This window comes from Poromitra crassiceps (genome assembly GCF_964638095.1).
Source record: "Poromitra crassiceps genome assembly, chromosome: 12".
Lineage (NCBI taxonomy): Eukaryota > Metazoa > Chordata > Actinopteri > Beryciformes > Melamphaidae > Poromitra > Poromitra crassiceps.
Window position 1 is genome coordinate 28,061,992 of NC_139632.1, and position 20,465 is coordinate 28,082,456.

General features: G+C 42.5%; 1 protein-coding gene across 1 annotated transcript in view; it reads right to left on the reverse strand.

The window, feature by feature from the left end:
* Window positions 1–444: 444 nt before the first annotated feature.
* Window positions 445–20,465, reverse strand: part of LOC310786125 (uncharacterized protein) — a gene marked incomplete at both ends in the record, with an annotated part of 29,037 nt that continues 9,016 nt past the window's right edge. The window contains 2 exons of the mRNA XM_083647302.1: window positions 445–634; window positions 16,710–16,820. Of these exons, the coding sequence (XP_083503428.1) occupies window positions 445–634; window positions 16,710–16,820 (301 nt within the window). The remainder of the gene's footprint in view (window positions 635–16,709; window positions 16,821–20,465) is intronic.

The following is a 20,465-nucleotide window of genomic DNA, read 5'->3' on the forward strand; positions in this document are numbered from 1 at the left end:
GAGATGTGTGAGAGAGAGAGAGATAGAGAGATGTAGAGTGTGAGAGAGAAGAAAAGGACATGTGAGTGTAACACTGTAGTTTTGGACCCAAGTGCAGAGACGACAGACACAGGAGGAAGGTTTAGTCTTTTTACTGGACTTCTTCAAAAGACAAAAGACCAACTGCCGAAACAGGGCAGGAAATCTATAATAGCTATACTGGGTCGGTTGAGAGCCGACACCATGCACTAAATAAACAGTCTTCAAAACAGCAACAACTCAGGTACACTCTCAGAGAGGAGACAGACAAAACCACAAGGATATCCATGAGCTTGAGTTGTGTGGAGGTGAATCAAGATTCAGCAATGAGGTCTGAAAGCACAAACAGTTATGTAGGCTCCCAAACAGTTGCACAGAATCACAGTGAAGATTATGATAGATTAGCACAGATCTCCTAGATGGTTTTCATTCTCCTCCTGCCAGTGAGAGCCTCGCACTGTAGCGGGAAGAATGGCTGGTACCCTGGAGAGCGATGGGCTGCAACACCTGCCTCTGGAGCTGGAGCTCTGCTACGTTCAGCACCTCGGACAGCTCCCCTTCCACAGACAGAGGGGTAGTGCTGACCTGTGCTCCAGTGACAGTGTCAGTGAATGGGCTGAATAAAGGGGAGAAATACAGTTGGTTGTGCTAGAGAGAGGAAGGACGAGATAGGGGAGAGAAAATTTGAGAAAGACGTGATAAGAATCCAAGTCAGAATCCTTGGCTATATGCAACCCAATCGCCAGAGCAAAATGTCGGCATTTTCTGCAATCGACGGATGCGTCCAATCTCGACGTACATTTGAAACAAAATGGCGGCTAATTAGAAAAGATCACTGCCTTTTCGACGTTAAATGCAAATAAAACAACTTTAACAACTTTGGTAAATGCTCAGACAAATAAAACAACTCGGTTACGGTTAGGGTTATTAGATTAGATTAGATTAGATTAGATTTAGATTTCACTTTATTGTCGGACAAGCCTAAAATTTGTCTTGCGTCCCAAGACACTGTTTCTGATAAATACAAAAAACATATTAAACAAACAACAGTACCACAAAAGTCCTACAACATGTATGACATCAGATGTTATAAGAATACATACATTTACAAGGTTATGGTTAGAGTCAGGCTTACAGTAAAGAATAAAAACCTTAAATGTGACTTACGAGGGGCATCCTGGTGGCTCACCTCATAGAGTTTGTACCACAATGGTTTAGTCCTTCGCGCTGTCGACCCGGGTTCGAATCCGATCCGTGTTCCTTTGCCACATGTCATCCCCTCTCTCTCTCCCCACCTTTCCTGTCTATCTACTGTCTTATCCAATAAAGGCAAAATGCCCCCGAGATATAACTTTGATATACACGTAATCTAGAAACATGATATTCAACGTATTTTGGTTCAGAAATGTTCATATTCCACGTATCAGTGGATTGCAGAAACGTGCAATGCCGGCATTTTATTCTGCCGACCATTCTGGCTGTTACATGCCAAGTGTAATATTGGGCTGTAATTATTATTATGACATCCTTGACATTTGTACTTTGAGCTGGATTTACAGGAATAAAAAGTAACATTAATGACAAGTGTGACCCATATATTTTCACATTTAAACTGCAATGCGTGGGGAAAAAAAGATTACGTTTGGCTCACAAAGGATTAAAATGTGATTTATTTATTTATTTGTTGTTTGTTCTTTTGTAAATCCAGAGTTGGCTGCCTGCCAGGTGTGTGTTTCCAGTGTATTCAGGCAGGCTGTGATCATCTCTCAAGCCTGTCAGTCGTGACAGCCAATCAGACGCCTCTGACCTCCCCAACTCACAAAAGCACAGTGGGATAATTAGCTGGACACACACACACACACACACACACACACACACACACACACACACATGCACATACGTACGCACGTATGCTCTCCCCCAGTTATCCTCTGTAGTGAAACAAACTGGAGATACAGAGAATCACTTTATAACATGGAAAGAGCTTTTTAAACATTGAGAGGCCACCCTAAATACTCTGGATATATATATATATATATATATATATATATATATATATATATATATATATATATATATATTGTCAACAAATCTCCAGTAAACCAAATGAGTAAAGATGATGAAAAAAGTCTGCTGCTGAGTGGCACTGAGTTGGCAGAGGAGTAGTCTTGCCATAGCCAGTAGATACTGTACGTCTGGGGCACAGCTCTTGTGCACTATTCCATTGTTTTAGGACTGGATGATATGGTCGAAATCAACATCATGACAATCACAATGATCCCACTCGACATCAACACATCCCATCACGGTTTAAGCATACAAGTCACAAAAATAAACCATTAGTCAACTCACCAAACAAAATAGTTGGGTGTGAAATCAGACAAAACCAAAATCTAAATTCCCAGACATTACTACCAACAAAGGAGCAATATTTGGGAGGATGTAAATAGGTTTAACACAGTTCTTTCCAAGGTTTTGACTGGGTTGTACTTGGGATGCAATAAAATTAATTGCAGCAACATCTTGAGGGCCTCAAGATGTGGGGCTCAGGACTTGAGGCCATTCAGGCTAGTGGCTGCCATGTCATAGCCACTAGAGCTAAGTGGATATTGATATTCAGTATGCTGGGGTTGGTGTTACCGTGTTTTCAAGTTCAAGTTCAAGTTCAAGTTTATTAGTGTCCCAAAGGGCAAATTGAGTTGCAGCATATAGACATACAAATAAGAACATTGACAAGAAACAACACAAGTAGCATGTTAAATGTTACATGCCTATAGTTAAAATAAATAAAAGGCTAAATAAATATCAAGGACCTTGTTTGTGGCACACAATGACCGATAATGTGCAAGGTAGCATTAAAGTGCACAGCAATCGGTAAAGTGTTTTGTCTGGCCCCCAATCAAAACTAACTGGTCCTGGCCTGCAAGGTGTTTGATCATGTTTAATGTGGTTGGCCTGCACTCAGACAGCTGATGGAACCTGCTGCAGCGCCTGTGGCTCACTTTTTATATCTGTAGGCCAACTGCCCTGTAGCCACAAATGGCTGCTTGGTGCTTTAACTGTACTATGTGAAAATGACTGCAGACCTCTTGAGGATCGCACAAATGAATGTGTATAGAGAGACCAGATTGAGCCTAAACCGTGTTCTATCTGAATAGAATAGCTGAGGCCTTGTGTTTTGTGGTGGCCATTTATTTTGCTCTCTCACAGGAGACTTGTTGAAAATGAACAGAGCAGAACTGTGATCTCCCATGGAGGCAATATCGCAGGCTTGCCAGGAAGGCAGTGATGGCTCCTTTTTAAGACTCTGGCACCTGGCTTGCATATCTCTTACAATGGCAAGGACTGGGTCCTTTAGGCCAGTGGTTCTCATCCGACATTTGAAGTCAAACATAATGAAATGTTATACTACAGAGACACGAAGGGCATAACGTCAAAACAAGAAAGAAACATGCCAGATTTAGCATCTGTGTTTGATGTTACTACAGTTAGAGAAACAATACAACTAAACCAGGGATGTCAGAGATACGGCCCGCGGGCAGGTTTCATCCGGCCCGCGAGATGTTTTGGAATATAAAAAAAATAAAATAATAATAATTATTATTATTATTAAATTTGCACCCCATTATCATGAACTATGTGTGGCTAATAAGCAAGCTCAGAGTTCATTCATAAGTTAATTAACCTGCAATACAAGGAAGTATGTCAGTAGGTCATCAGGTGTAAACAAAGCCGCCATGATGCCACGCTGGAATTGAATCGCGCATTCGGCTACCTACCAAAAAACAAAGGAATCAACAAGATGCTGTCGAAAAAGAGAAAGGTTGACACGGAATGCAGGCAGTTTCAAGAGAAATGGAAAGAGCAGTATTTATTTTGTAAAGTAAATGGATAAATGAGTCGAATTGATTTTAGTAAAAAAAAAAATCCGGCCCCCATGAGGTCTCAGTTGAACAAATCCGGCCCTCTACCTAATATGAGTCTGACACCCCTGAACTAAACCAAGACAGTAAGCTTTTAGTGGTTGCAATGATTGCACGTAGAGTCTGTGTGAGTCAATTTTCATTTCTATTGACTTATGCACTGAAGCTACACAGGGACAAGATTGAGCAGTTATCTGTTATTGCTGTTTCACACACCTCACCTGAGGGAAAGTTATCTGTTATTGTTGTTTCACACACGTCACCGGAGGGAAAGCACAACCATCTCTCTCTACTGTAGATCGCTCCGATGAAGTCAAGGTCACTGAAGGTCAGCAGTAATCGTCACTGAATCAGGTGTTTCCAGAAGCGGAGAGACAAGCAGCTATTCTGTACTGTATGTGTTTCCGTTCACTCGAGGAAGAAGTCTCATTTTCTGACAGCAATAATGGAATCAAGCGTTTTTCTTTTTTTCTTTTTGTGTCTTCGCTGGCGTATAAATTAGCAGCACCTACAATGCTGAGTCACCTTGAGTGGAGACAAGACAATGTTGCTATGACAAGGACTCATTGATAGTGTCACTGCATGTGTAACACTGGCCAAGTTTAGTCAGCTAACCAGAGGCCTGAAACCCTTTTCAGTAAATCAAGAGCGACCGGCAAAAAAAGCTTTGGGAATTAGGGAAGTGAGGAGGTGTGTGTGTGTGTGTGTGTGTGTGTGTGTGTGTGTGTGTGTGTGTGTGTGTGTGTGTGTGTGTGTGTGTGTGTGTGTGTATGTGTGTGTGTGTGTGTGTGTGTGTGTGTGTGTGTGTGTGTGTGTGTGTGTGTGTGTGTGTGTGTGTGTGTGTGTGTGTGCTTGCATGCCTTTGTTCAAGTCAGTGACGACGTTTACATGAACTGCAACATTCGGATGGGGGGGGGGGATTATTCACGCATGCCATCCACAATGAAGTGAAGTTGACACCTTAGCTATAGGTACAGGTGAGAAAATTAGATGTTACTGTGATACTCACCTATTATTTGTTGTTGTTTTTTCACAGCAGTACGACATACAGTAACCTAGATTAAATAAATTATATTGCCTTGCACAAGTTTTCACAAAGTCCTACAAATGCCAGCTTTGCAAAACAATACTGAAGACAATATTGAGGCAATTCCTAAAAGCTCGAATGTTTATGTCTAATATATGACATCACTTTAATAGAGCATTGCCTGTCTGAAGGGCCTCTTCAGGTTTGGTGCCACGTGAAAGCGTTCCACTCCACCAGAAGAGGAAAGGCTACCCAACAGTCTTGCCAAATGTTTTCTTATCACATCTTAGAGAGTTTTGATCTGCCATTCCGATGAGGCCTGCAGAGACAAATTGGAAGCAGAGGGGGTTAGCATTTGTTACGCCTGGGACACACCCCAGAAACTACCTCTACCTCTCTTCTCCACCAGCTTCCATTGGAAAAAAAGGTGGAAAGTACTTTTCTGTGAGAGCCTAGGTGGTAATAGGTTATGATACATTCCCGCCACCTTGTGCCAAAAGGCTGTTCAATCATCATTTGTTAAGACTGAATTGCTAACCAATGGACCAGAGCGTAATGGCACTGTTTGGGACTGTGTGTGCAGTTTAATTTAATGAGCTTCAGCGGTGAAATGATTTACACCTTTTTAACAAGGAAAATGCTACTCAGGCCGTGACGAGGAGCAGAGGAAAATGATTTCCCTTTAGAAAGTGGAAGCAAATGCCACCATGCAACTTCACGTCTGTGTGGCCTACTTTCAGCAGGTTGCACTCTAAATGAGATATTGAGCATATGGGTGTATCTCTGTGGGGATTAAGCAAAATATATTAATGTTAACGCCAACTGTGACACAAATAACGTTCTGCCACGAGATACTGGGGGGGGGGGGTCTCTTTCACTGAATCACAAGCTGAATCTAAGCAAAATGACTCTCTGAATGAGAGTCAGAATGAATGTAGAATTAATCTCTACACACCTGGATCCAGACCCCTCCAGAAGTTCTCTGGTAACTCCTCGGCTCTACTGTTGTGTGCATATTAAGGTGGTGTGGAGGAGGGGGAGGATAGGAGTCTGCTGGGCAGCTTTATTGGGGTGTATTTGATGCAGTGGAGCAAGGCGCCACAGACCTGTCACTGTACAGGAGGAGTGGAGTTGGAGCAGTCTCATAAGTACTGTACGTCAGCATGAAAATCAACAGCCAACTATGACATTGACAACACAGAGGTAAGAGAGAGTGCACACAGTACACTGTGGTCGTTGAGGAGGCTCAGGTGTTTCGAAGTATGCGACATACTCTGCCTGTTCTAGCAATCACTTGTCGCCAGAACAGTGCGTTCTGTTCTTTGTAGCAAAGGCCTGCGGGGGAGGCAAGCAGGAAAACAATTGGATGAAAAAGGCTGCTTCTGTTGTAGGGTCACAGTCACAGTCTTATGCAGCCAATCAGGACGCCTGAGGCAGAACCCCTGCTTTTTCTATACTGTATGAACCATGCTGGACTGCCTCCGCATTCCTGCTCTGCATGGACAATCTACTGTATTTGTTTGCAAAGTTTATATGATTCAGTACATGCAGTAAGTATACATTTTCAAATAAATTGTATACATAGAATGTTACACAGTGTAACATTCTATATGTAGCATGTAACCTACACTGTACATAATTATGTTGGCATAATTCTCTGCACATGAGAGAGGACATTTCTCTGGACACTTTCTGTACAAATATGACCACAATCCACATTCCACAAATATGTTCAGATGATGATAGTGATAATGAGAAAAGACATCATTGTACATGTGCCTTGCACATTGGTATTTTACATACACATCTGGAGGTTTGATAAGGTGGACAAGGCAGTGATGCACATACACCCAAAGCCTTTCCCAACCTATGGGGCCGTGAAGGTATAGCATGTGGGCCGTCAAATCATTTGCAAAACATTACAATGTTTTTTATGACACCGTTATTTAATCTGTAATCAATTATTTGTTAATTAGCCTATTGCAGGCAACCCCTGAATTTCCGTTTCTGGTTTCTGTGTGGTGCTGATGGACAGTTCCTTTTATTATTAAAATTAGACCACATTACATGCACACTATATTCTGGATAATAGCTCATATCCCAGTTATTGATGACCTTGTGGAGGAGATGCACATATATGCATCTTCATATCCTGATCCCTGTGCACATTAATACATGGAATATACTGAATATTATATTACCATGGAAACCAAGCGTGCGTGCTGATAGTGAGAGCCAACAGAACATGGAATAATTAACACATCCTCGCTACCTTATTCAGGTTTGTGGTACAGTAATTCATAAACCAGTCATAAACTGACTGGTGTTTGCTTACACCAAGTTTCATATAGAATATTTAATAATGTTCCAAACACTATTATCCTTTCAGTGTGTATGTAAACCTACTTACCGACATGGTCATATAATGTAACCTCTTCTCTTTGTGATGAACATCTATGAAGACGATTCTGCCTGTCTGTATCTGCCTGTATGTCTGTCTGTCCTTCACATAGTATCTCGAGAACTCTTCGTCGGATCTACTTCAAACTCGGGGAGTGCACTTAGAGGGACCCGATGGAGTGCAATACCGAATTCCGTGCAATTTGGACACGCACATAGTCATAGTGCCACCTACTGGCAACACAAAAAGTGGTTTATCTGGAGAACTGTTCATCCGATCAACTTCAAACTTGGTGGGTGTGCTGCTGGGGACCCAAGAAAGTCTAGTGTTGAATTTTGTCCAATTCGACCAATCAGAACACGGCTTTCACATAACTCGAGATCCAATGACCAATTCATTCAATGATCCAATTCATCCAATCGACTTAAAACTTGACGGGTGCACTGCTGGGCACCAGAGAAACTAAGTGCAGTGTCAGGCAATTCGACCATTTGTGGGGAGCGGTGCAAGCAGGAAGGGGACGGGGGGAAGAGTGGAAGAGCATGATTTGTGAATGGGGGAAGGGGAGTGAGGAGAACGGGCACTGCACTAGTTTGCATAATTCTGCAAGCAGCTGCATGACTCATTTTGCTGAAACGAATAGGCTAATAATAATTACATGAAACTATTTTTTGTTCAAACATGCTTCTCTTTGGAAAAACAAACAAGTCTTTTGTTTTGATTGAGGAGGAGGAGGTTTATGACCCTAGCCAAGAAGGGAGCCTGATAAACAAACAGATTAGATGTGGCAGGTAGTCAAGCTGAGGTGTGTGATTGTTAGGTGTAATATGTGAGGGCTGTGAGGAGATGAAGACAGACCGCTCCTAACCTATAGTCCCCTATAAAATATACATGTACCTATCAACAACAGAAAACACGTCACTCCAATTCAAAAACAGAACTAAGTTTTTGGCTGTTTTTGACTGGAAAATGATTATCTGGTCACGTAGATATTAGTTATAGCTAACCATAGTATCTGGTTAGTTAACAATCAATGTCTTGTGGTAAACACATCTGCACACTAGCTAACTAACGTATCTAGAAGAAGCTAGCGTTAGTTGCATGTTGCTTGTTATTTTGTAAAATTAGCTGGCTGGCTTGTTTTCTAGCCCTAGCTAATAGCCCAAAACCTATAATATAATTTAATTTAATATAATATAATATAATATAATATAATATAATATAATATAATATAATATAATATAATATAATATACCGTAGGTTAACAGACTCTTATCAAGCTACAATTTAGAATGTTTTTGAGTATAGACGGTTGGACTAGGACTAAATTGGAAAAATGACCTTCACTTTTGTTCATAACATTACTGAATGGACACACGACGGTCGTGTCACGACCACAATCTTTTTTTGGTATCTATAGTCCTTTTTTAGCCATTATTTGCACTATTTCTCCGGTGGCGCTTCAGCCAACAACAAGTTTGTGACGCAATGGCAAAGCCTGATGTTGAATTAATCGACCCCATAAGCAAAAGATCACAGATGCAATCCTTGGACTAGCCTCCGCCCGTTAAACAGATCAGTCAGTGCACTTTAGCCAGGCCCCCTGCACTCAGCTCACAGCTCCTACTTTGACCTTTTCAGTGGATATTCCTCTACCAGGGAATAGTTAATCCAGGGAACAGCAGTCGGCCTATGACTCAAAATATGGCAGTTCAAATCCTGGATCAGCTGGGGAAAAATGTGATAAAAGGAGCTATTATGCGGTTGTAGTGGAGGATCGATCTTGGCCAATTGACTTAACCTGACATGTGACAGGATGTAGTGGTAGTATGTGTGTAGATTATTTTCAGTCATCCAGGTAATAATCCACTGGACTGAAGAGCTGACTTGAAGCAAATCATCTTCAACTCTTCATTTTACATCCTATGGATTTTGTTTCTCTGTCTTATGGATAGTAGCTTGTGTTGGAGATGTTGCAGAGGGAAGAGGTCTGAGGGTCTGAGCAGCGGGTGTCAAATTAGCTGTTCTCCATCTATCTGGTAAGTGATTTTCCTAGAAGAATCAGAATCAGAATAACTTTATTGATCCCCGAGGGGAAATTGAGTCATGCTACAGTTGCTCACACTCAGATAGGGAAGAACATAAACATAGACATTATATGAAGCATAGGAATAGACCTATATACAATAAAGTGTCCCAAATGTGTGCCTTTGCCTACAATCCTTGTCAAGTACCATTGAATAAAAAGTGAGGTACATAATAATATCTTATATACAGCAGTTTGATGATGATAATAATGATAAGAAGAAGAAGAAGAAGAAGAAGAAGAAGAAGTCCAGTTTATTGTCAATGTACTCTCCCAGGTACTTGTAATGCTCCACAATGTCCACATTAATGTCCACACTTCTCTTTCTAGATGGAAGATTCATGCTCTTGCAAATCTCCATTGAAATTGTACATCGTTTGCACTTACAAGAAACAAAAATCACAGAAGCCGTTTGCTTTTCATTACTGATCCTAGGATGGAAACAACAAATCATATACTAGCAATTTTATGTCTGTTAAGAAGCCTTTCATCTGTGTTTGATTTAGCAGCAAGCTCACACTGAGAAAAGCTTAACCAGTGGGTGTATCATACTACATTTTGATGGAGTACAAAAGTACAATGGGCTTATCTAAATATAAATAAAACAATAACTGCACAATTCTCCAAAGAGGCATTCACTTAAAGGATTATGATGTCTTCACAACAAGCAAAAGTAATATCGGATGTAATTTCCATAATGCCTTTATCATGTTGTTTTATCTGGACAACGCAATTGATTCCCAGCACTCCTCCTCTACATTGAAGGCCTAATTTCCATTTATATTGCTACTTAAAGCACACAACCGCCCATGGTGAGGTTAAACCACTGAACCCCCTGATACCGCAGACAGGAGTCAGGTACAACACTGCTGACATCTGCACCAAGACCATGACCCCTGGGGTCAACAGACTGCCATTATGAAGTGGTTATCAAGTAGAGTGGGAAAATGTGTGTGTGTGTGTGTGTGTGTGTGTGTGTGTGTGTGTGTGTGTGTGTGTGTGTGTGCGTGCGTGCGTGCGTGCGTGCGTGCGTGTGTGTGTGTGTGTGTGTCCAAAACGTTTGACTGGTGATGTGTGCTACATCCTGTGTGTGTTTGTTTTGTTGAAATCTGCATGACTCTTTGAATTCATGAAATGATTTCATCCAGTTTCCCCCCATGTCACAAGTATTTAATTGTTGGCATTTAGAGAAACACTAAACTAAAGCACCATATTCAACGCTTTGCCTTGAGGCAGGAATTGTATTGTTAGTCCCGCCATCCTCCTCCACAGCTTGGTCAAGTTGCCTCAGCACTTATTCATCACATTCTCTGTTCAAACGGTGTCTAGCCTGAGGCTGAGGGAACTGGCATCCACAAAGCCTCCACAGGTGCTGAAGAAGCAGACGGCAGAGCCAATCAGCAGTAAACTCTTTTATTCAAGAGGTTTTAGCTGTTCTGTCTTTTCGTACTGCTTTCCCCTTTGCCTGTACTGTGCTCGCTAGCCTCAACTTGGTAGCCACAACCACAACCCAGATTGCCTCTGGCCACGCCCATGGGAAATGCTATCCAGCCAATAGCATCCTCCCGAACGTTACTGAAAAGACAATTCCATGGTCACCGACTGATACTAGCAATGCTCCCGGCATTGCCTGGGTTAAAAAGGAAGCAATACAAACAACACAACTGTGGCTTTTGCTTGACCGGAAATGATGGTGGTGTCCAGGTGGTTTCCAGGACTTCCCAGATGATTCCAGGACTTTACAACCTGCCCATGACCGCCATTCAAAGTTTGAGCCCGATCTGACCTGGGGTGTGGGCCTGCAATAGAGCTGTAAGTTCCGCATTCATTTTCTCCATAGACATTTCTAAAAGGCTGGAACAAAAGCCGACCTGTGATCTACTGATTCGTGAGTGACCATAAAACATTCGGTTTGAGCAAAAACAGAAAAAACAACGGGGGGAATGGAAAATTCGATTAAACCCTTTAAATCCACAGTGAATGATGCCATGACATTTTATAAACAATTCTAAACCAACATGCATATTGTTGCACTGGTTGAATTTCATTTCAAACTTTAACCACAATGACGGTGGCATTGGTAACTATACGCTCACAGGCCCTCAGGGAGAATAGAGAAAATGGAGTGAAAAATGCTTAAGAGCCTGAGCTGATGAGAAGATGAATCTTGGATGATACTCTGAATAATGATGTCTAGACACAGCTGCCAAAACAAGAGGAAATAATGGCAATATGGTTGGATTTGTATGAGCGAATGGGACAGAAATAACTCTGCTGAGGGGGGGAGATGTCTATTTTTGCTTGGCCCTCCTCCTTTGTCTAATTTTAGTTAAGAATGACTCGTGTTGGCTAGCTGCCAAACGGAGGTCTCATACATCTGCATAAGGGTGCATCCTGCTGTTGTGGGAATAGGAACAGAGTGACAAAAAGAAATAGCTCTCTCATCACAACTTCAGCACAGAAAAACAAAAAGAAAGACCCCTCTCATCACAACTTCAGCACAGAAAAAACAAAACAAAACCAAAACCAAAAGAATCCTCAAAGTCACATCAATTTGTTCTTTATAAAATGGATAGCATTTCAATTTTTTATTCGGATTAACCCCTTGAGATGTATCATCTCGTTTTCGAGGGGGTCCCAACATAATTACAGACACTACATACTGTACACAAAGGAGTGTCAAAATAAATCACAAGATGAAAGTACAATAATCAATATAACGGACAGACAGTAGACAAAAAAAGGTAAACAGGACAAAAATGACAAACACACACACACACACACACACACACACACACACACACACACACACACACACACACACACACACACACACACACACACACACACACACACACACACACACACACACATTCATGAAAATAATGAAAAACAATACCACCACAAGATGGCCAGAATGGCCAATACGGGGTAGCAGTAGAAGCCAGGGCTAACTTAAACAAACTAAATGAAGAAATGGATCTAATTTCCACAGGTAAGTTATTCCAATCAACTGGGGCTTTAAACATAAACAATATTTTGCCAATTGGTTTATATACATGAGGAACAGAAAAATAACATTGAGCAGAATGCCTAATTTGGTAATTTGAAGTAAAAGGTACAAGGTGTTGCTTTAAATAAGATGGATAGTTCCTGTCCTTGATTGTGATTGGCTGAGCCGCATTCGAATCCTCTATAAACAGACACCTGTGACCGCATCACAGTATTACTGCACCATGTTAGCTAACATTAAGCCTGCTGCCTCTAACAATGTTCGTCAGCCTGAAAACGCCACTGAGTGACAAAACATTAGCTTGTTAACCATGCGGCTAACATTATCCTTGCAGCTAAGCACAGTTTGCCATGATGACACTAGGCACGGTCTAATTTCAATATTTCAATACTCTCATTATATAATGAACGAGCTGGCAATTAATAGGATATAACTCTTAATCAGGGCCGTAACCAGGGTCCCGAAATAGGGGAGGTCCAGCAAGGGGAGGCGTATTCGGTGGCGCCGGAAAAAAATTGAGGGTTTTTTTCCCCCTTTTTTAGCCATATTTAGAGTAATATATCATTTTAAATCAACATTAGGATTATACTGTTGTGATGTCATTATTCAGTATATTCTCTTTCATGTCACCACCTGCTCAGCTCTCCTGTCAACATAATTGTAACTAACAAACACAAACTGTTTTAGCCAAATTCATATCAAAATGACACCTACAAACACAGGTACACAACCCAAGCCGTACACAACACACAAAGTCATCATCGATAATAAAAAAAACATACAGAGGGACATTTATTTATTCCTGATAGGAACGATTGAAAAATAAAATAAAATATATTATGTTGTTTTTAACTTTACACCACCTCTTTTTGTTACTTATTGGGTCATGAAACTGAAACCATGCATATAGCCACCTGCATACCTGACTTCGGGAGCTTGGCAATTGGCATCATGCATGATTAGCCAGTAGCATCCCAACGTGTCACACAGGTAACATTACTTAAGAGACAGACTAGACACTTACTTTCTTGGTTGTTGCTAAAAAAATCTGTCAGTGTCACTCACTGTCTGTCGTTCACTCGCTCACTGTCTCGCAGCTCGCTCACCTTCAATTATCTCGCCAGGCAGACAGACAGTCATCACTCACCACCATGCTGCTGCTCTCTCGGAATCAAGTTACCGCGGACGCGGCGTCAGATGACTTCCTGCCTGACCTGCCTTTCGTTTCAAAATAAAAGCGATCCCGTCTTTTTCATGCTTTTCCATGCAGATTGTTTTATAAAAAAAAAAAAAAAAAAAAAAAAAAAAAACTCTGAAATATTAGGGGAGTCCGGACCTCCCCGTCCTCATAGCTAGTTACGGCCATGCTCTTAATCACTCCTTGTCGAGGCAACAATATTCACCTATTGTTGCATTTGTGATTGTTATTATATGGGTTCGAGTTATGGGGGGACCTATGGGGAGTCTGGGACCCGATAGTCCAGAACACCTGTGGGACCCCCACAATAACGTTTTTTTTTTTTTTTTTTTTTCTCCAAATAGGCCTAACTAATTTCTCGATGTAAGAATTAGTATTATTTATGTTAACTAGATAAATAGGCTAAATAAGAAACATGTTTTCAGTTTTCCCAAAACAACCGTGTAAGTCGCTTTGGATAAAAGCGTCTGCCAAATGACGTAATGTAACCGTGTGAATTGTTGTGTGAAATAGGCTGCATTTCACCTCCAAGCCACCATGTGCCGCCCATGAGCACGTGTTCTACTACTACAACCGAGTTGCGGGAGAAGAAGATGCAACCATCACGTGATGTAAACAGCCGCCTGAGACAACAAGATATTAGACTGAATCTGCCAACGGGGTGTACAAGCCTGGATAGCTTCGGTTTCAGAAAGAAACAAAGAACAGCTTCAGACAACAGACAACAACCTGTTAGCGCAACAGCTAGGTTGCTACTACCTAGTAGCTAAGCTAACGTTATGGTCGTCTCATGTTGTGGACACAGGCTAAGAGGAGAGGAGACTGAGACTTTTCATTTTGTAAGTATTTAGCCTACATTTTTTTGTTCTAACAAGAGGCTGCTACTGTATCTGCTGAAATATGCTGCTGTTTGTTAAGTGCAATTTGTTTTTCATTCATAAGTTCTTGATTACCTGTGCACATTAGTTTGTTTGTAAGGTTACTCTCGTTACTTCCGGTCTGTTGTTGCTATGCAACGGTAGCGTAGGGGATGGCTGCCCCATTCATCTGTTTTCTTGTTGTTGTTTTTAGATAGCGTTTCTTGCGGAGTGCAGAGAACTGCTCGGAAAGCAGCAAATTGTATTTGCATTATATATACTGTATGTATGTATGTGTAGGACGAATCAGCGTGACACTTCGCGGCAGTTAATAGTATGAGTTGTTAATCTCTCAAAAACTCACATCGCTTGTATTTTGACATTCTGAGTGAAAGCAGAAGTAGCTCAAGAGTTTGATGTATAATATATGCATGTCGTGTTGAAGTTGTGTGAACTGTTGCAGTTTTTAAAATGTAAACAGAGTTAGACGGCAAGAGTCAGACACACAGCCTCGCGCGACTTGGGCTCCATAGGGTTCCATTGCCGTTGCCACCCAGTGACGTGGTTTGTTTACCAAAATCCTGCTCGACTGATCCCTCGTATAAGCATTATGTATTTATTTTTGTAGTTTTTGATTTATAAGTGCAGAGCGGAGGTGAGTGAGAAAAGGAACAAATTGATGGTTAAGAGTAAGACTGAATAATAACATCACACAACAGTCTAAACCTAATGCTAATTTAAAATGAGATATTCCTCTAAATCTGGATTCAAACGGCCACAATTTGAGGACCCCATAGCTATCTGACTATAACTCGAACCCTAATAGAGCAGATATTCTGCTCCCACCAAAGGCTAACATTATTTAATAGACATAACATTTATTACACCGCATGGATTTCACAAACTGCTTTTTATGCATGCCCTGAAGAAGTTTTATGTTACACAGCAATCATGAAACAGTAGGAGCCAACAAAACATTTTAACTGCTGTCAGGAAAACAGCATGTTTGAAGGATTTCTGGTTGGTTTCTGCCTGCAGAAGTTGCCGATGTATCACTCCAATATCCACACTGATGTTAACCCATTTTTCACACTGATGACAATGTCCAGGCAGGAAGAATCAGAAACACACACACACACACACACACACACACACACACACACACACACACACGCGCGCGCGCACCCCTTCCCCCCACACACACACACACAGATGGAAACACGTACATAAACATAAATCTCATCAATTCAATCTCATTACATTAGATGACACAGCAAACGTAGCCGATCATTTCACTGGTAACACACACAGACATACATGCACACGCACGCACACACGCACACACACACACACACACGCACATGCGCAAACACACACACACACACACACACACACACACACACACACACACACACACACACACACACACGAGAATAAATTCTACCATGGGTCTTTGAAAGTGATTTACACTCATTCTCTCTGTCCCAATTTGCTGTGCCTCATTTTCAAAATGAAAGCTGGATATTTTTAGATAAGAGTATACCACCATTCTGTCAAATTGCACTCAAATGTTAGGGGACAGCAAACGAAATGTTGCAAACAAAGTCTCATCAATTGAATTAGCTTTGATAGGACAGCAAAGGTGATTACATTATACCACACGACACACAGGCAAGCACGCACGCACGCACGCGCACACACACACACACACACACACACACACACACACACACACACACACACACACACACACACACACACACACACACACACACACACACAGTAATTGTACTACCCTTGGTTTTTTGTAACTTTATTTTTGTCAGTATTTCAGGTTACATACATACAAAAATACTGATACACATAGATACAAACAAACAAACAAACAGTGGTTTCATTTAATCTCAGAACATCACATCACATGACAGAGGCCTGAGTTTATAGAAAACAGTGGTTTCATTTCATCTCAGAACATCACATGACAGGCACGATTTGTTCGATTTGTTAGCTGACTTGAGTCCAATTCTGTTCACTAGCAACAGAATTCCAGTGAAATTGTCTATAGCTTTCATGTGGGTAGACCTGGCTCGGTCTGCTTCATGTAAAGAGCAGGTATTCCAAATATTCTGCATGCTCTGCGTATCAGCTAAGCCGCTACACAGTGCCATAGTGACAAGCCTCAGCACCTGCCAGACTCCAGCTGCAACCAGGGGAGAAGAGATGTCATGGTGACCCGGGCCAGCCTGGGGGAGGCAGCTGGCAGGCAGAGAGGACTCAGATGGCTCTGCTGCAGTCTCCTGAGGGAAGGATGGATGTGAGAGACACCAGAGCCAAGAGGCCAGGGCTGCCCCTCAGCATGCTCTGCCTGTGTGTGTGTGTGTGTGTGTGTGTGTGTGTGTGTGTGTGTGTGTGTGTGTGTGTGTGTGTGTGTGTGTGTGTGTGTGTGTGTGTGTGTGTGTGTGTGTGTGTGTGTGTGTATGTTTGCTTGTTTGTCTGTACTTACTTTTGTACTTTTCTATACTTATACCCTCACAAGGATAGAAAGATCGGTAAACTCCTCTGAACATACGTGCTAACCTTGAGAGTCCAGAAATAGGGAGACTTTCAGTTCTCCCCCATGCAATTTTTTGATTCAGAGACCTTACCTCTTGCATTCTGGTGACTTTTTGGGATGGTTCTGATGTTCCGTCGTTGTCTTTGTTTGTGGTGAGACATCATTCAGCACATGCTCCAAGCTGGCACCAGCCGCACGCCATGCCACGCCACGCTGAAGCCACGCTGAAGCCGCACTGAAGCAGCGCAGAAGCCACGCTGAAGCCACGCTGAAGCCACGCTGAAGCGATTGTTCAGGATTCAGTCCTATTTTCTAGGCGTGACACGTGGAGCTTGAAGCTGCAGGCATGAATTCAATGGGAGTTGTGGGCGGGTTCAAGGCGCGCGGAGCAAGACGCTGGGGAAAAGGTGTTCCTGGTGTGACCGGTTAAGCGTCAGTTCAGCTTGAGCCTGCCTCAAGCTTCAGTTCTGCCTATGTTCTGCCTATGGTGTGAACAAAGACCTATTTTTAAACGTGTGACAATTTTGGACAATACTTTTATGTATTAAAGGGTGGCTTTTTCCTTCAAGATCCCTACTCTTTGACCACATGTAGTTAGTCTGGAGCCGTTTCCACCGCTTCTGGACCTGGGGGCGTAAACCAATGCGCAATGGCAGGAACCAGAACCCGTTTACCAGATACATGTGAGCTGATAACACGAGGTGACTATAAAAACGTTAAAAAGTTACATAGTACTGTACATAAAATGATGCAATATGGCATCGCCGCCTGTTTGTGGTGACTATCCTACACAACTGGAATCAGTGTTTCAACGGGGGAACGATAAAAAATGTGGCACATATCCGGTTTACAATTCTGGTTCCGCTGAAGCTGGGTGGGGTCTACACCGGAACCACACTGAGAGAGGTGTAATTCAAGTGTAATGGGAACCAGGCTCTTCTCCTCGGGAAGAGCCTGGTGATGCGAGGTTAACCCCCTGCTAGAAAAGGATTCAATCTCCCCAGCGCCTTCTTGCCTCTGTCTTCAGCTTTCCTACTGTCTCAATGAAGGAAAATGGGAGGTGGAGTGCCTGCTCTCCTTCAAAATAAGTAGTCAGTCTCTATCATATGTCCCACATAATCTAAATCATAGGTCTCTGTTGGCCATTACCCCCTAAAATACCCAGCTGTACAAACCCAGCTGAAAATGTGCTTACATATCGCAAACAATTTTCCAGTTGAAATGTCTTAGTTTGGCTGTAATGGGCTCCTCCTCATTTTATTGCCCCTTATGTTCCTCAGCACATTTCCCTTTTCACACGCAATCACCTCCTCAGCTTTATTAAAATCACCTCCTCAGCTCCGGTTCAGCCTCATTAGTATAGACTTGGAGGGTTATGGCTCCCTGAAAGCAGAGGCTTTGAGGAATATAATATGACAAGTTCCTCTTTTTCTGGAAGAGGTTAGTTTAGCTCATCTGAATCCATATCTGTAAAACCATCAGCTTTCTTCAAAGTGTGAAGTTCAAGTGAGTATAATTTTTTACTTTTGTTTTTCAAATGGATTTTATGAGCGCACGTTTTCTCATGATAGACCTGAGTGGTGATAGAAAGCATTATTAAGGGGCTGAGTTCTACTTTTTCCTATTACGTTTGGCTACCAACAGTATTGGCATTATAGGGATTAATAGGCTCCTCTGTATTTATAATATTAATGCTTATATACCATAAATACCGAAACAACAGAATAACTCAATTTTCAAAGACTCCCAAAATGACATATATGAGTGAAATGGTGCGTGCAGGTGATACACCTCGCGTGGGACACGGTTAATTTGAAACACTCACATTATGTTTAAACGTCGGTTATGTGGTTGGTTATGGTTATGGTTTGGGTATATGGTTAAAAACAGACCATGTTGGGAGGTGAACTGTCTCGATCGCAACGAGGAAGTTGAAAGATGACGAGTAAACTACTACTAATTCTATTAGCTAATTCCACGCCAACCGCCAGGGGTCGCTGCTACATCCTGGTTACAGCTCCCGACAAGACAGACCTCTACATTCTAGATGTCTCCTCTGTGGGTGCATTATAAAGTCAGTTTAGCCCCTCACTGCTACTTAGATTAGCATGACAATGGCAGTCTATGGGACAGCTGCCTACCCAAGTTCAGTCGCCCAAAATACATATTCCAACAGTGCCAGAAACACTCACACGTACATGTTGTGACTCATGTCACCACCACGCGATGAAATAATAATCCAAAATTACTGGAAACGGTCATTTTTTAAGTAAATCCATAGCGAGAACTAACAACAAATAGCATTTGTTAACAAAGAGGGTTCACTCTGAAACCAAAATTACTTCCTCATTTGCCTGAGACGCATGTGTGTCATGATGTGTGTGCATGTGTGCGCAATAGTAAGGAGCTGTTTGTAGTGCTTTCTGTCTGGGTGCTCTGACAAGAACTTTAGGTTAATATGGAAATAAATCATGTAGCATACATCATGGGAATGGTGGTACTTCTAACTGTTTTGAAACAACCAAGGTGAAACTTGGCCCTATAGCTATTCTTTATTAGTTAGCCTGGCTTAGCCAGTGACTCATAGGAATAGACAACGTGACAACCAGGAAAGACTAGTGACTACTAGAGAGTCAGTTGACAGCCGGAACAGGGACGGCACCCGGGTAGCAGTATGGGTTAGCTCCCCAGCCTGCGTCTTCCGTGAGGAAGAAGCCCAACAACCCACGAGAGGCCTTTTAGGAGAGCCATTCAAGCCGCAAGTGCCACCAAGTACTGGTACTGCATGGTATCCACCAAGATACCATCACCTCGGAATCAGATGTTTGGAGCGGGGGAGTCTGGTGCAGCGCACAGGTCGTAGACCTGGTGAGACGAGGGAGGAGCCTGGCCGGGTGGCAACCCACAGAGCCCGGTCCCTCTATGTACCAGAGCCCTCCCCCTCCCCCGGTCCCGGCAGAGTAGTTCCGGAGCAGCGGATTGAGTGGCCCTGACCGCGTGACCACCTTCGACCCTTCCTGGAGGGCTGACCATGGGTAGCTACTGGGACGTAAGTTGGGGCTTGGCCAGCCCCGGCTGGGTCACCTGGGCGAGGGTGTATGATGATGCGAGACCCGAAACATCTTATGACCCCAGGGTACATCACTGAGGATACGTCCCAGTTATGCATCCATGCAATGTTTTTTTCTTTATTAGTTAGCCTGGCCTAGCCAGTGACTCATAGGAATAGACTACGTGACAACCAGGAAAGACTAGTGACTACTGGAGAGTCAGTTGACAGCCGGAACAGGGACGGCACCCGGGTAGCAGTATGGGTTAGCTCCCCAGCCTGCGTCTTCCGCAATTAAATTATATTCAGGCTCCTTAATATTTGACCACACACCTGATA